The following is a 17,500-nucleotide window of genomic DNA, read 5'->3' as shown; positions in this document are numbered from 1 at the left end:
GTATTAAATGGATGTGGATTTAGAAACCCGATGGGAGAGTGGTAGAGCTATCCTAAAGACCTGGATGTGACCTGTCGTATTAAATGGATGTGGATTTAGAAACCCGATGGGAGGGTGGGAGAGCTACATTCTGTATTCCTCCATGGATCTGATTCTAACCACATTGGGTCTTTCTGGTCTCATTTCATGGCTAAGTAAAGTTTGATCCAGCTGCGGTGTAAATACACGTTCACAAGTCTAGCTTAGCTTCAAATTGATTTACTCTTAGTCCTGTGTCGTAACAGTGTAATAACATGGGTTATTAACGTGCCATACGAATGTAGTAACTCCTCTACACCGGCATAGTCATGAAGTTTAGCTGGGTTTTGTTCTTACACGAGTGGAGTAAAAATTGTAGCCCTTGTTAAAGCAGACAGATGTTGCGAGCTCAAATTCTGTTTTCACGTATCACCAAGTGAAGTGAAAACAAATTGCAAGTGCGGTGGTCAGTCTAGTTTCACGCGGCTATAGAGATCGTTCCTTCTTTCTTCTACTACCCACAGTTCCGCAGCAGTTGATGTCTGACAGCCAGAAGTTTCCCAATGCCTCAGTCGTCTCAGCTGAGAGGGATCAAATAGTGAGTCAGTCGACCCGTGCGTGTCGAGGCTGACCCGTCATCGAGAGGGTGTTAGTAGCAGTCGCACTGCCACGCTCTGCTCTGTCTAGACTCAACCAGGGCTTGTAGTAATACCTGAATCCGGGGCCATGACTCTGCAAAATGACCAACTAATTGGAATGTAATTGGGTGTGTCCCCTGTGAATGAGAGTGTTTGTAACGAGACTCTGTAATGAGAGTTGGGAAGCAAGTCCAGGGAGTGAGTGTTTTAATAAAATAAATGGAACATAATACAGAAGCAAGAAACACTAACAGGCCATGAAACACTGACAGCCCATGAAACACTAACAGACCATGAAACACTAACAGGCCATGAAACACTAACAGCCCATGAAACACTAACAGACCATGAAACACTAACAGGCCATGAAACACTAACAGCCCATGAAACACTAACAGACCATGAAACACTGACAGCCCATGAAACACTAACAGACCATGAAACACTAACAGACCATGAAACACTAACAGACCATGAAACACTAACAGACCATGAAACACTAACAGGCCATGAAACACTAACAGGCCATGAAACACTAACAGGCCATGAAACACTAACAGCACACAGACCATGAAACACTAACAGACCATGAAACACTAACAGACCATGAAACACTAACAGACCATGAAACACTAACACGCCATGAAACACTAACAGACCATGAAACACTAACAGCCCATGAAACACTAACAGACCATGAAACACTAACAGACCATGAAACACTAACAGACCATGAAACACTAACAGGCCATGAAACACTATCAGGCCATGAAACACTAACAGACCATTAAACACTAACAGCACACAGACCATGAAACACTAACAGGCCATGAAACACTAACCGCACACAGACCTGAAACACTAACAGACCATGAAACACTATCAGGCCACGAAACACTAACAGGCCATGAAACACTAACAGCACACAGACCATGAAACACTGACAGCCCATGAAACACTAACAGACCATGAAACACTAACAGCCCATGAAACACTAACAGCACACAGCCCATGAAACACTGACAGCCCATGAAACACTAACAGACCCTGAAACACTAACAGACCATGAAACACTAACAGGCCATGAAACACTAACAGACCCTGAAACACTAACAGACCTCGAAACACTAACAGGCCATGAAACACTATCAGGCCATGAAACACTAACAGACCCTGAAACACTAACAGACCCTGAAACACTAACAGACCCTGAAACACTAACAGACCCTGAAACACTAACAGACCCTGAAACACTAACAGACCTCGAAACACTAACAGACCATGAAACACTAACAGACCATGAAACACTAACAGACCACAGACCTGAAACACTAACAGACCCTGAAACACTAACAGACCCTGAAACACTAACAGGCCATGAAACACTAACAGACCATGAAACACTAACAGACCACAGACCTGAAACACTAACAGCCCATAGAAACACTAACAGACCATGAAACAGAGACGCCTGGGAAGGAACCAAAGGGAGTGACATATATATATATATATATCCCTCCCACCATCGTTACACACACCTGCACGGCGTCAGACTCACCTGGACTATATATATATATATATATATATATATATATATATATATATATATATATAGGGAAGGTACTCAGGGAAGTGATGGAGTCCAGGTGAGTCTGACGCCGCGCAGGTGTGTGTAACGATGGTGTGTGCCATAACGAGCAGCCTGGTGACCTAGAGTCCGGAGAGGGATTACACGTGACAGTGTTATTGTGATTTTTATTATGTAATTTCACTAGCAATGAAATGATGCTTTAAATAAGAGCCAGATGTTAGAAATACAGACTGTGTACTTTACAGAGAGGATTCAATAGCAAAACTGGTTTAAAATGGATTTAAATGTAGTTAAAAGTGGTTTCTTTCTTTCAGCCCATCAAAAACCCACCGACTGGGAAGAAGTATGTTCGGTGTCCCTGTAACTGTCTCCTCATCTGCAAAGACTCATCTAGGAGGATAGGATGCCCCAGACCCAACTGGTAGGTGATAGGATGCCCCAGACCCAACTGGTAGGTGATAGGATGTCCCAGACCCAACTGGTAGGTGATTGGATGTCCCAGACCCAACTGGTAGGTGATAGGATGCCCCAGACCCAACTGGTAGGTGATAGGATGTCCCAGACCCAACTGGTAGGTGATAGGATGTCCCAGACCCAACTGGTAGGTGATAGGATGCCCCAGACCCAACTGGTAGGTGATAGGATGTCCCAGACCCAACTGGTAGGTGATAGGATGCCCCAGACCCAACTGGTAGGTGATAGGATGTCCCAGACCCAACTGGTAGGTGATAGGATGACCCAGACCCAACTGGTAGGTGATAGGATGTCCCAGACCCAACTGGTAGGTGATAGGATGTCCCAGACCCAACTGGTAGGTGACAGGATGTCCCAGACCCAACTGGTAGGTGATAGGATGTCCCAGACCCAACTGGTAGGTGATAGGATGTCCCAGACCCAACTGGTAGGTGATAGGATGTCCCAGACCCAACTGGTAGGTGATAGGATGTCCCAGACCCAACTGGTAGGTGATAGGATGTCCCAGACCCAACTGGTAGGTGATAGGATGTCCCAGACCCAACTGGTAGGTGATAGGATGTCCCAGACTCAACTGGTAGGTGATAGGATGTCCCAGACCCAACTGGTAGGTGATAGGATGTCCCAGACCCAACTGGTAGGTGATAGGATGTCCACAGCAGCCCCAGGAATGCATACAGTGCACACAGGGTTTCTGGTCCAGTAGGTAAGTCCTTGCTGGTCTAGACTCCAGTAGGTAAATCCTTGCTGGTCAAGACTCCAGTAGGTAAATCCTTGCTGGTCCAGAGTCCAGTAGGTAAATCCTTGCTGGTCCAGAGTCCAGTAGGTAAATCCTTGCTGGTCGAGACTCCAGTAGGTAAATCCTTTCTGGTCGAGACTCCAGTAGGTAAATCCTTGCTGGTCCAGAGTCCAGTAGATAAATCCTTGCTGGTCCGGAGTCCAGTAGGTAAATCATTGCTGGTCCAGAGTCCAGTAGGTAAATCATTGCTGGTCCAGAGTCCAGTAGGTAAATCCTTGCTGGTCCAGAGTCCAGTAGGTAAATCCTTGCTGGTCTAGAGTCCAGTAGGTAAATCCTTGCTGGTCTAGAGTCCAGTAGGTAAATCCTTGCTGGTCCGGAGTCCAGTAGGTAAATCATTGCTGGTCCAGAGTCCAGTAGGTAAATCCTTGCTGGTCCAGAGTCCAGTAGGTAAATCCTTGCTGGTCTAGAGTCCAGTAGGTAAATCCTTGCTGGTCGAGAGTCCAGTAGGTAAATCCTTGCTGGTCGAGAGTCCAGTAGGTAAATCCTTGCTGGTCGAGAGTCCAGTAGGTAAATCCTTGCTGGTCCAGAGTCCAGTAGGTAAATCCTTGCTGGTCCAGAGTCCAGTAGGTAAATCCTTGCTGGTCCAGAGTCCAGTAGGTAAATCCTTGCTGGTCCAGAGTCCAGTAGGAGGAAAAGTAAAATCCTGATAGTTTTTCAAAACAGCCTGATGGATGTTCTTCCATACGGAAATGTTCAATACCATGAATCCAATAACAAACTGACAATCAGTAACCAACTTACCTGGGAAACATGGGTAAACAAAATGATCCATCACTAATGTATGGTAACCCCTCCCCCTCTCTGTGCCCCACCCCCACAGCAGACGCATCATCAACCTGAGCTCTGTGATGGTGATTCCAGAGGAGCAGCCGGCCCAGCCAGCCCTGCCAGTCCAGCCTGAGGGCACGAGGGTGGTCTGTGGCCACTGTGGAAACGCCTTCCTCGTATGTGGCCAATCAGTGTGCCCTCTGAACAGCAGTCAGCACCTTCTGGCCTATCAGAGACTAGCCTGTATTCATAAAGCGTCTCAGAGTGGAAGTGCTGGTCTAGGATCAGGTCTCCCTTGTCCATTCCCATATAATCGAAAAGGCAAAACAGCACTCCTGCACTGAGACGCTTAATACATTTGTTGTGCAGTCTTGCCAACGACAGTGATCGTAGGAGTTTGGCAAGACGGCACAAACAGATCTGGGATCAGGCTAATAAGACAAAGACTGTGTGTGTGGTTCTCAGTGTTTGACTTGGGATGTCTTTTTTTTTCAAGTTGGTCCATTCACAGAAATTCCCAAATGACAATATGCTATAGAGACAGACCTCTGATTAATCACTGTTAAGGGTTCATACACATTTTAACACATGGAATTTCATGACTTTTCCATGACTTATCGTGACTTTTCCATGACTTATTGTGACTTTTCCATGACTTATCGTGACTTTTCCATTAACTTATCGTGACTTTTCCATGACTTACAGTTGAAGTCGGAAGTTTATATACACCTTAGCCAAATACGTTTAAACTCAGTTTTTCACAATTCCTGACATTTAACCCCTGTGCGGCCTCCATCCCGTATGCGGGACGGACATCCAGCGAAAAATCCTATCGCCATTAGCATAACAAAATGTAATACTTTTTTTTTTTCAATTTTTTTCTCAAATTATATCGTTTTATAGATACACCTCTCCTGAATCGAACCACGTTGTCCGATTTCAGAAAGGCTTTACAGCAAAAGCAAAACATTCGATTATGTTAGAGGAGTATATTGTAAAAGTAGCCACATATCCATTTTCCGACCAACCACATGCATCACAAATAACCAAAAAACAGCTAAATGCAGCACTAACCTTTGACAATCTTCATGACACCCCTAGGACATCATGTTACACAATACATGCTTTTGTTCGATAAAGTTCATATTTATATATAAAAACAGCATTTTACATCGGTGCGTAACGTTGACTAACTATTTTCCCTCAAATGCATCCGATGAAACAGCGCTACAATTTACTAAATTACTATTCGAAAACATTTTAAAAATGTAATATTGTCATTCTAAGATTTATAGATGAATATCTCTTGAAAGCGCCTGTAATGCCAGATTTAAAAATAACTTTACTGGGTAATCACACTTTGCGATAAAAGGGGATGCGATACTCAGAACAATAGGCTAGCAATAGCAATAGGCTAGCCATCTTGGAACAATCGCATATCAAATCTAGTCTTGTATACTATTGTCAATAATCCCTTACCTTTGATTATCTTCATCCTTAGGCACTTCCAGGAATCCCAGGTCCACAACAAATGTATTTTCGTTCGAAAAAGTTCATCCTTTATGTTCCATTAGCTTGTTGTTGTTAGCGCGTTCTGAAGGCTGCACCAAAAGTTCCGACGTGCGCGGGGCTACTCTTTCAACAAAATGCATTTTTTTCTTATTTAGGTTCGTTCAAACATGTCAAACGTTGTATAACATAAATCTTTAGTGCCTTTTTCAACCAGAGCTCCAATAAGATTCGAGGGGAACGATTGCATTGTCTTTCAAAACGTTTCGAAAGGGGAGGGTAGCCAGGGGCGCCGGCGTCATAATGGTGATGGCCCTCCCCATGTGACCACGTTCCACAGCGTGTCATTCTGTCAGTTTTCACAGTAGGAGACTCAAATCACTTTGTAAAGACTGGGGACATCTAGTGGAAGCAATAGGAAGTGCTCAATGAACCATAGCTCACGGTGTGATTAATAGGCAACGTGATGAAGTTGAGTTCGCAATTCAGAATTCCACTTCCTGTTTCGATCTGTCTCGGGGTTTTGACTGCCATATGAGTTCTGTTATACTCACAGACACCATTCAAACAGTTTTAGAAACTGTAGGGTGTTTCCTATCCACAAGTATTAATTATATGCATATCCTAGCTTCTGAGTTTGAGTAGTAGGCCGTTTAAAATGGGCACGAATTTCTTTCAAAATGCGCTGTGGTGCCCCCTATCCTAGGCGACCGTCAAGAGGTTAATCCAGGTAAAAATTCCCTGTCTTAGGTCAGTTAGTATCACCACTTTATTTTAAGAATGTGAAATGTCAGAATAATAGTAGAGAGATTGATTTATTTCAGCTTTTATTTATTTCATCACATTCCCAGTGGGTCTGATGTTTGCATACACTCAATTAGTATTTAGTAGCATTGCCTTTAAATTGTTTAACTTGGGTCAAACGTTTCGGGTAGCCTTCCACAAGCTTCCCACTATAAGTTGGGTGAATTTTGGCCCAATCCTCCTGACAGAGCTGGTGTAACTGAGTCAGGTTTGTAGGCCTCCTTGCTCGCACACGCTTTTTCAGTTCTGTCCACAAATTTTCAATAGGATTGAGGTCAGGGCTTTGTGATGGCCACTCCAATACCTTGACCCTGTTGTCCTTAAGCCATTTTGCCACAACTTTGGAAGTATGCTTGGGGTCATTGTCCATTTGGAAGACCCATTTGCGACCAAGCTTTAACTTCCTGACTGATGTCTTCAGATGTTGCTTCAATATATCCACATAATTTTCCATCCTCATGATGCCATCTATTTTGTGAAGTGCACCAGTCCCTCCTGCAGCAAAGCACCCCACAACATGATGCTGCCACCCCCATGCTTCACGGTTGGGATGGTGTTCTTCGGCTTACAAGCTTCCCCCTTTTCCTCCTAACATAACGATGGTCATTATGGCCAAACAGTTCTATTTTTGTTTCATCAGACCAGAGGACATTTCTCCAAAAAGTACGATTTTTGTTCCCATGTGCAGTTGCAAACCGTAGTCTGGCTTTTTTATGGTGGTTTTGGAGCAGTGGCTTCTTCCTTGCCGAGCGGCCTTTCAGGTTATGTCGATATAGGACTCGTTTTACTGTGGATATAGATATTTTTGTACCTGTTTCCTCCAGCATCTTCACAAGGTCCTTTGCTGTTGTTCTGGGATTGATTTGCACTTTTCACCCCAAAGTACGTTCATCTCCAGGTGACAGAACAAGTCTCCTTCCTGAGCGGTATGACGGCTGCGTGGTCCCATGGTGTTTATACTTGCGTACTATTGTTTGTACAGATGAAGGTGGTACCTTCAGATGTTTGGAAATTGCTCCCAAGGATGAACCAGACTTGTTGAGGTCTACAATGTTTTGAGGTCTTGGTTGATTTCCTTTTGATTTCCCCATGATGTCAAACAAAGAGGCACTGAGTTTGAAGGTAGGCCTCTGTAAATAATTGTTGGAAAAATTACTTGTGTCATGCACAAAGTAGATATCCTAACCGACTTGCCAAAACTATAGTTTGTTAACAAGAAATGTGTGGAGTGGTTGAAAAATGAGTTTTAATGACTCCAACCTGAGTGTATGTAAACTTCCGACTTCAACTGTATCATGACTTTGAACCACATTTCCACGACCAATAATCGGCATCTCTATATAGCCTACGTGAAGAAGTCAGTGTAAATGTGGTATTGACAGGAGAAGTCTACTGGTCTCTGGGTCACATGTAGGCCTACTATCTCCTGCCATTGTGCCCTCGATCAAGACACTTAACCTGGAAATAACTACAGTGTTATGCTACTGTATAAAACACGTGGTCAACCCTCAGTCTGGTGAGTTACTGGGTGTAAAGGCTTTTCATCAAGCCCTGATATACACCAGAGTCCTCTTATCAAAGTCCTGTTGAGGCTACAGTGGTGAATTAGACCAGGGCTGATGGCTGCAGTGCTGTATTAGACCAGGGCTGATGGCTACAGTGGTGAATTAGACCAGGGCTGATGGCTACAGTGGTGTATTAGACCAGGGCAGATGGCTACAGTGGTGTATTAGACCAGGGCTGATGGCTGCAGTGGTGTATTAGACCAGGGCTGATGGCTGCAGTGGTGTATTAGACCAGGGGGCTGGGGATGGGGCTGAGGCAGTGGTGAAGGGGTGTGGAGGGGAGCCAGGGCTGATGGCTACAGTGGTGAATTAGACCAGGGCTGATGGCTACAGTGGTGTATTAGACCAGGGCTGATGGCTGCAGTGGTGTATTAGACCAGGGCTGATGGCTACAGTGGTGTATTAGACCAGGGCTGATGGCTGCAGTGGTGTATTAGACCAGGGCTGATGGCTACAGTGGTGTATTAGACCAGGGCTGATGGCTACAGTGGTGAATTAGACCAGGGCTGATGGCTACAGTGGTGTATTAGACCAGGGCTGATGTTGAGGCTACAGTGGTGTATTAGACCAGGGCTGATGGCTACATTGGTGTATTAGACCAGGGCTGATGTTGAGGCTACAGTGGTGTATTAGACCAGGGCTGATGGCTGCAGTGGTGTATTAGACCAGGGCTGATGGCTACATTGGTGTATTAGACCAGGGCTGATGGCTACAGTGGTGAATTAGACCAGGGCTGATATTGAGGCTGCGGTGGTGTATTAGACCAGGGCTGATGGCTACAGTGGTGTATTAGACCAGGGCTGATGGCTACAGTGGTGAATTAGACCAGGGCTGATGGCTACAGTGGTGAATTAGACCAGGGCTGATGGCTGCAGTGGTGTATTAGACCAGGGCTGATGGCTACAGTGGTGAATTAGACCAGGGCTGATGGCTACAGTGGTGTATTAGACCAGGGCTGATGGCTACAGTGGTGTATTAGACCAGGGCTGATGGCTACAGTGGTGAATTAGACCAGGGCTGATGGCTACAGTGGTGTATTAGACCAGGGCTGATGGCTCCAGTGGTGTATTAGACCAGGGCTGATGGCTACAGTGGTGTATTAGACCAGGGCTGATGGCTACAGTGGTGAATTAGACCAGGGCTGATGGCTACATTGGTGTATTAGACCAGGGCTGATGTTGAGGCTACAGTGGTGTATTAGACCAGGGCTGATGGCTACATTGGTGTATTAGACCAGGGCTGATGTTGAGGCTACAGTGGTGTATTAGACCAGGGCTGATGGCTGCAGTGGTGTATTAGACCAGGGCTGATGTTGAGGCTACAGTGGTGTATTAGACCAGGGCTGATGGCTACAGTGGTGTATTAAGCCAGGGCTGATGGCTGCAGTGGTGTATTAGACCAGGGCTGATATTGAGGCTGCGGTGGTGTATTAGACCAGGGCTGATGGCTACAGTGGTGTATTAGACCAGGGCTGATGGCTACAGTGGTGTATTAGACCAGGGCTGATGGCTACAGTGGTGTATTAGACCAGGGCTGATGGCTACAGTGGTGTATTAGACCAGGGCTGATGGCTACAGTGGTGTATTAGACCAGGGCTGATGGCTACAGTGGTGAATTAGACCAGGGCTGATGGCTACAGTGGTGTATTAGACCAGGGCTGATGGCTACAGTGGTGTATTAGACCAGGGCTGATGGCTACAGTGGTGAATTAGACCAGGGCTGATGGCTACAGTGGTGTATTAGACCAGGGCTGATGGCTACAGTGGTGAATTAGACCAGGGCTGATGGCTACAGTGGTGTATTAGACCAGGGCTGATGGCTACAGTGGTGAATTAGACCAGGGCTGATGGCTACAGTGGTGTATTAGACCAGGGCTGATGGCTACAGTGGTGTATTAGACCAGGGCTGATGTTGAGGCTACAGTGGTGTATTAGACCAGGGCTGATGGCTACATTGGTGTATTAGACCAGGGCTGATGTTGAGGCTACAGTGGTGTATTAGACCAGGGCTGATGGCTGCAGTGGTGTATTAGACCAGGGCTGATGGCTACATTGGTGTATTAGACCAGGGCTGATGGCTACAGTGGTGAATTAGACCAGGGCTGATATTGAGGCTGCGGTGGTGTATTAGACCAGGGCTGATGGCTACAGTGGTGTATTAGACCAGGGCTGATGGCTACAGTGGTGAATTAGACCAGGGCTGATGGCTACAGTGGTGAATTAGACCAGGGCTGATGGCTGCAGTGGTGTATTAGACCAGGGCTGATGGCTACAGTGGTGAATTAGACCAGGGCTGATGGCTACAGTGGTGAATTAGACCAGGGCTGATGGCTACAGTGGTGTATTAGACCAGGGCTGATGGCTACAGTGGTGTATTAGACCAGGGCTGATGGCTACAGTGGTGAATTAGACCAGGGCTGATGGCTACAGTGGTGAATTAGACCAGGGCTGATGGCTACAGTGGTGAATTAGACCAGGGCTGATGGCTACAGTGGTGTATTAGACCAGGGCTGATGTTGAGGCTACAGTGGTGAATTAGACCAGGGCTGATGGCTACAGTGGTGAATTAGACCAGGGCTGATGGCTACAGTGGTGAATTAGACCAGGGCTGATGGCTACAGTGGTGAATTAGACCAGGGCTGATGGCTACAGTGGTGTATTAGACCAGGGCTGATGTTGAGGCTACAGTGGTGAATTAGACCAGGGCTGATGTTGAGGCTACAGTGGTGAATTAGACCAGGGCTGATGGCTACAGTGGTGTATTAGACCAGGGCTGATGGCTACAGTGGTGTATTAGACCAGGGCTGATGGCTACAGTGGTGAATTAGACCAGGGCTGATGGCTACAGTGGTGAATTAGACCAGGGCTGATGGCTACAGTGGTGTATTAGGCCAGGGCTGATGGCTACAGTGGTGAATTAGACCAGGGCTGATGGCTACAGTGGTGTATTAGACCAGGGCTGATGGCTACAGTGGTGTATTAGACCAGGGCTGATGGCTCCAGTGGTGTATTAGACCAGGGCTGATGGCTACAGTGGTGTATTAGACCAGGGCTGATGTTGAGGCTACAGTGGTGTATTAGACCAGGGCTGATGGCTACATTGGTGTATTAGACCAGGGCTGATGTTGAGGCTACAGTGGTGTATTAGGCCAGGGCTGATGGCTACAGTGGTGTATTAGACCAGGGCTGATGGCTACAGTGGTGAATTAGACCAGGGCTGATGGCTGCAGTGGTGTATTAGACCAGGGCTGATGGCTACAGTGGTGTATTAGACCAGGGCTGATGGCTACAGTGGTGTATTAGACCAGGGCTGATGGCTACAGTGGTGAATTAGACCAGGGCTGATGGCTACAGTGGTGTATTAGACCAGGGCTGATGGCTACAGTGGTGAATTAGACCAGGGCTGATGGCTGCAGTGGTGTATTAGACCAGGGCTGATGGCTACAGTGGTGTATTAGACCAGGGCTGATGGCTACAGTGGTGTATTAGACCAGGGCTGATGGCTACAGTGGTGTATTAGACCAGGGCTGATGGCTACAGTGGTGTATTAGACCAGGGCTGATGGCTACAGTGGTGAATTAGACCAGGGCTGATGGCTACAGTGGTGAATTAGACCAGGGCTGATGGCTACAGTGGTGTATTAGGCCAGGGCTGATGGCTACAGTGGTGAATTAGACCAGGGCTGATGGCTACAGTGGTGTATTAGACCAGGGCTGATGGCTACAGTGGTGTATTAGACCAGGGCTGATGGCTCCAGTGGTGTATTAGACCAGGGCTGATGGCTACAGTGGTGTATTAGACCAGGGCTGATGTTGAGGCTACAGTGGTGTATTAGACCAGGGCTGATGGCTACATTGGTGTATTAGACCAGGGCTGATGTTGAGGCTACAGTGGTGTATTAGGCCAGGGCTGATGGCTACAGTGGTGTATTAGACCAGGGCTGATGGCTACAGTGGTGAATTAGACCAGGGCTGATGGCTGCAGTGGTGTATTAGACCAGGGCTGATGGCTACAGTGGTGTATTAGACCAGGGCTGATGGCTACAGTGGTGTATTAGACCAGGGCTGATGGCTACAGTGGTGAATTAGACCAGGGCTGATGGCTACAGTGGTGTATTAGACCAGGGCTGATGGCTACAGTGGTGAATTAGACCAGGGCTGATGGCTGCAGTGGTGTATTAGACCAGGGCTGATGGCTACAGTGGTGTATTAGACCAGGGCTGATGGCTACAGTGGTGTATTAGACCAGGGCTGATGGCTACAGTGGTGTATTAGACCAGGGCTGATGGCTACAGTGGTGTATTAGACCAGGGCTGATGGCTACAGTGGTGAATTAGACCAGGGCTGATGGCTACAGTGGTGTATTAGACCAGGGCTGATGGCTACAGTGGTGTATTAGACCAGGGCTGATGGCTACAGTGGTGTATTAGACCAGGGCTGATGGCTACAGTGGTGTATTAGACCAGGGCTGATGGCTACAGTGGTGAATTAGACCAGGGCTGATGGCTGCAGTGGTGAATTAGACCAGGGCTGATGGCTACAGTGGTGAATTAGACCAGGGCTGATGGCTACAGTGGTGTATTAGACCAGGGCTGATGGCTACAGTGGTGTATTAGACCAGGGCTGATGGCTACAGTGGTGAATTAGACCAGGGCTGATGGCTGCAGTGGTGTATTAGACCAGGGCTGATGGCTACAGTGGTGTATTAGACCAGGGCTGATATTGAGGCTACAGTGGTGAATTAGACCAGGGCTGATGGCTACATTGGTGTATTAGACCAGGGCTGATGGCTACAGTGGTGAATTAGACCAGGGCTGATATTGAGGCTACAGTGGTGAATTAGACCAGGGCTGATGGCTACAGTGGTGAATTAGACCAGGGCTGATGGCTACAGTGGTGAATTAGACCAGGGCTGATGGCTACAGTGGTGAATTAGACCAGGGCTGATGGCTACAGTGGTGTATTAGACCAGGGCTGATGTTGAGGCTACAGTGGTGAATTAGACCAGGGCTGATGGCTACAGTGGTGTATTAGACCAGGGCTGATGGCTCCAGTGGTGTATTAGACCAGGGCTGATGGCTACAGTGGTGTATTAGACCAGGGCTGATGTTGAGGCTACAGTGGTGTATTAGACCAGGGCTGATGGCTACATTGGTGTATTAGACCAGGGCTGATGTTGAGGCTACAGTGGTGTATTAGGCCAGGGCTGATGGCTACAGTGGTGTATTAGACCAGGGCTGATGGCTACAGTGGTGAATTAGACCAGGGCTGATGGCTGCAGTGGTGTATTAGACCAGGGCTGATGGCTACAGTGGTGTATTAGACCAGGGCTGATGGCTACAGTGGTGTATTAGACCAGGGCTGATGGCTACAGTGGTGAATTAGACCAGGGCTGATGGCTACAGTGGTGTATTAGACCAGGGCTGATGGCTACAGTGGTGAATTAGACCAGGGCTGATGGCTGCAGTGGTGTATTAGACCCGGGCTGATGGCTACAGTGGTGTATTAGACCAGGGCTGATGGCTACAGTGGTGTATTAGACCAGGGCTGATGGCTACAGTGGTGTATTAGACCAGGGCTGATGGCTACAGTGGTGTATTAGACCAGGGCTGATGGCTACAGTGGTGAATTAGACCAGGGCTGATGGCTACAGTGGTGTATTAGACCAGGGCTGATGGCTACAGTGGTGTATTAGACCAGGGCTGATGGCTACAGTGGTGTATTAGACCAGGGCTGATGGCTACAGTGGTGTATTAGACCAGGGCTGATGGCTACAGTGGTGAATTAGACCAGGGCTGATGGCTGCAGTGGTGAATTAGACCAGGGCTGATGGCTACAGTGGTGAATTAGACCAGGGCTGATGGCTACAGTGGTGTATTAGACCAGGGCTGATGGCTACAGTGGTGAATTAGACCAGGGCTGATGGCTACAGTGGTGTATTAGACCAGGGCTGATGGCTACAGTGGTGTATTAGACCAGGGCTGATGGCTACAGTGGTGTATTAGACCAGGGCTGATGGCTACAGTGGTGAATTAGACCAGGGCTGATGGCTGCAGTGGTCTATTAGACCAGGGCTGATGGCTACAGTGGTGTATTAGACCAGGGCTGATATTGAGGCTACAGTGGTGAATTAGACCAGGGCTGATGGCTACATTGGTGTATTAGACCAGGGCTGATGGCTACAGTGGTGAATTAGACCAGGGCTGATATTGAGGCTACAGTGGTGAATTAGACCAGGGCTGATGGCTACATTGGTGTATTAGACCAGGGCTGATGGCTACAGTGGTGTATTAGACCAGGGCTGATGGCTACAGTGGTGTATTAGACCAGGGCTGATGTTGAGGCTACAGTGGTGAATTAGACCAGGGCTGATGGCTACAGTGGTGTATTAGACCAGGGCTGATGTTGAGGCTACAGTGTGGTGTGTTAGAGCAGGGCTGGAATAAAAGCCTGCACTCCCAGTAGCTCTCCTAGAGGATGGTTGGCCACCCCTGATAATAAATATTACAACATTACATTCCTTCATTCGGTGAATCAGGGATAACGTGGATAAGGCAGGCTACTTCAAAGCAAGGCTGCTAACTAAGACATGTTGATTTATAACCTCAAATATTCTCGTCTCTTGGGTGGGATCTACACTCGGCGCGGAAGCTATTTGTCAATTAGACTATTCTTAAAATATATATATTTTTTTATTGTTGTTCTGAATTACACAGCCTTCTGGTTTAGCAGAGGGAATCCCAGCTTTCCCATAACAGCGTCAGTGGAAAGGTGACAGTGAGTCCGCGACATTAATGCTTAGCTCAACGGTTAACTAGCAACGTTTTGAATTGGCTGTTTAGTTAGCCTGTCTTTATTGTAGAGATTAGCTGCTGCTGAAATGTCTCAATCGCCAACAGTCTACTGGTGTTAGCGAACACTGGATTCACGTACGCTGGATTCACGTACGCTGGATTCACGACGCGGACCGCTAGTGTGGAACAAGCTTGAACAAAGCAGAATTAAAATATGAATACACTCTCATTTACATTTTAGTCATTTTAGCAGACGCTCTTATCCAGAGCGACTTACAGTAGTGAATGCATACATTTCATACATTTTTTTCCCGTACTGGTCCCCCCCCCGTGGGAATCGAACCCACAACCCTGGCGTTGCAAACACCACGCTATACCAACTGAGCTACACGGGACCTCTCCATTGCTATTCAATACAGATCCCAGCTACATTCCACTTTGATCAACCATTTTGTTTTGGTTTTTTCCACTGTGTGTGAATCTGGGCCACTTTGTTTCATTAAAGGAGACGCAGTTCCTCAACAGTTGGAGGTGTCGGTACGGCCACAGTCCATAAGGAGTATGAAGTGATGTATTGATCCCCAGGCTGCACCCCAAATGGCACCCTATTCCCTATATAGTGCACTACTTTAGACCAGAGCCCTATGGCACCCTATTCCCTATATAGTGCACTACTTTAGACCAGAGCCCTATGGAACCCTATTCCCTATATAGTGCACTACTTTAGACCAGAGCCCTATGGCACCCTATTCCCTATATAGTGCACTACTTTAGACCAGAGCCCTATGGCACCCTATTCCCTATATAGTGCACTACTTTAGACCAGAGCCCTATGGCACCCTATTCCCTACATAGTGCACTACTTTAGACCAGAGCCCTATGGAACCCTATTCCCTATATAGTGCACTACTTTAGACCAGAGTCCTATGGCACCCTATTCCCTATAGAGTGCACTACTTTAGACCAGAACCCTATGGCACCCTATACCCTATATAGTGCACTACTTTAGACCAGAGCCCTATAGAACCCTATTCCCTATATAGTGCACTACTTTAGTCCAGAACCCATAGGGTGCCATTTGGGACGTAGCCTACCTACAGTAGCAGTACCCTGGCGTGTTGTTAAAGGTTGTTGCCGTTATGCGTCTTGGTGTCTAGGGTAACGAGGACTCTGCCACGCCACCTTCTGATCTGGCTCTCAACGACAACACCTCTACAGACCAGGTCTCTATGAGCTGGGGGTTTCCACGGCGACCTTGGGGCTTTTATTCACTTCATAACAACCTTCAACTAACCCCTTAATCAACTCAAATCGATGAGCAACATGAAATGAATTATACTTAAAACTAACGTCAGGTCCCTTAATCGTGACAACCTACACCAGCATCACGGACAACAAAAAGAAAGATGGAGGTTTGATTGATGGGGATCATTGACTGGACCTTCGGTAGTCATTACTTGATTGTAGAGTAGAACTGAATAATGTGTTTGAATTAATAATGTGTTTGTATTAACCTGAGAGAGAGAGAGAGAGAGAGAGAGAGAGAGGTGTATTCTCTGTTCTCTCTAACAGCTGCTTGTCTTTTCCTCTGCAGTGGATGGAGCTCAGATTTAACACGCTCGCAAAATGTCCTCACTGCAAAAAAATGTAAGTCCCTCAAAACTACAAATCATTGAAAGATGCTGAACCAGGTTATGTCCGAGACCATTCAACGTTCTCTCTGTTGGATGCTTGCTGATTGGAGTTTACCCAGACTCCACTAGGGCCATTTCAGCAGCTGATTTGTGGTGGTTCTCAGCTTTTGTAGACTCTACCAGGACCTGATTGGTGACGCACTTTTTCTCCATCCCTAGAAAACACAGCTGATTAATCAAACTGCATTATAAACTGAAGATCATGACGAGGTGATTACTGGAGTCAGGTGTGTTCGCTGGGTGCTGGGGCAGAACTGTGACACCAAATCAGGCCCTCGAGGGACTGGAGTTACCCACGCCTGGTGTTATAGTCCTTAGTTCATCTAGAGGTATGACAGGCAGAGCAACAGGAAGTAGGGGTGCTGAGGGTGATGCAACAACCCCTGAAAATCCACAATTTAAAAAAAAATGATGATGATGGTCTCAGCAGCTTCAATTAACCCAGTGAGTAGGAGAGGATACAGACATCTAGGGAGAGAGGAGAGGATACAGACATCTAGGGAGAGAGGAGAGGATACAGACATCTAGGGAGGAGAGGAGACAGACATCTAGGGAGAGAGGAGAGGATACAGACATCTAGGGAGAGAGGAGAGGAGAATGAAGACATCTAGGGAGAGAGGAGAGGAGAATGAAGACATCTAGGGAGAGAGGAGAGGAGAATGAAGACATCTAGGGAGAGAGGAGAGGAGAATGAAGACATCTAGGGAGAGAGGAGAGGATACAGACATCTAGGGAGAGAGGAGAGGAGAGGAGAATGAAGACATCTAGGGAGAGAGGAGAGGAGAGGAGAATGAAGACATCTAGGGAGAGAGGAGAGGATACAGACATCTAGGGAGAGAGGAGAATGA

General features: G+C 47.1%; 1 protein-coding gene across 2 annotated transcripts in view; it reads left to right on the top strand.

The window, feature by feature from the left end:
* LOC106570754 (type 2 phosphatidylinositol 4,5-bisphosphate 4-phosphatase) overlaps window positions 1-17,500 on the top strand; it is a 40,573-nt gene that overhangs the window by 14,622 nt on the left and 8,451 nt on the right. Inside the window, exons 3-6 of one of the 2 annotated variants that reach the window (XM_082961374.1) lie at window positions 2,562-2,668; window positions 4,341-4,464; window positions 16,116-16,181; window positions 16,553-16,605. In XM_082961374.1, the coding sequence (XP_082817500.1) occupies window positions 2,562-2,668; window positions 4,341-4,464; window positions 16,116-16,181; window positions 16,553-16,605 (350 nt within the window). The remainder of the gene's footprint in view (window positions 1-2,561; window positions 2,669-4,340; window positions 4,465-16,115; window positions 16,182-16,552; window positions 16,606-17,500) is intronic. The other variant, XM_082961376.1, reaches the window with a different exon arrangement.

This window comes from Salmo salar, chromosome 14, assembly GCF_965601325.2.
Source record: "Salmo salar chromosome 14, fSalSal1, whole genome shotgun sequence".
Taxonomy (NCBI): Eukaryota; Metazoa; Chordata; class Actinopteri; order Salmoniformes; family Salmonidae; genus Salmo; species Salmo salar.
This window is presented reverse-complemented; position numbering and strand designations above follow the sequence as displayed.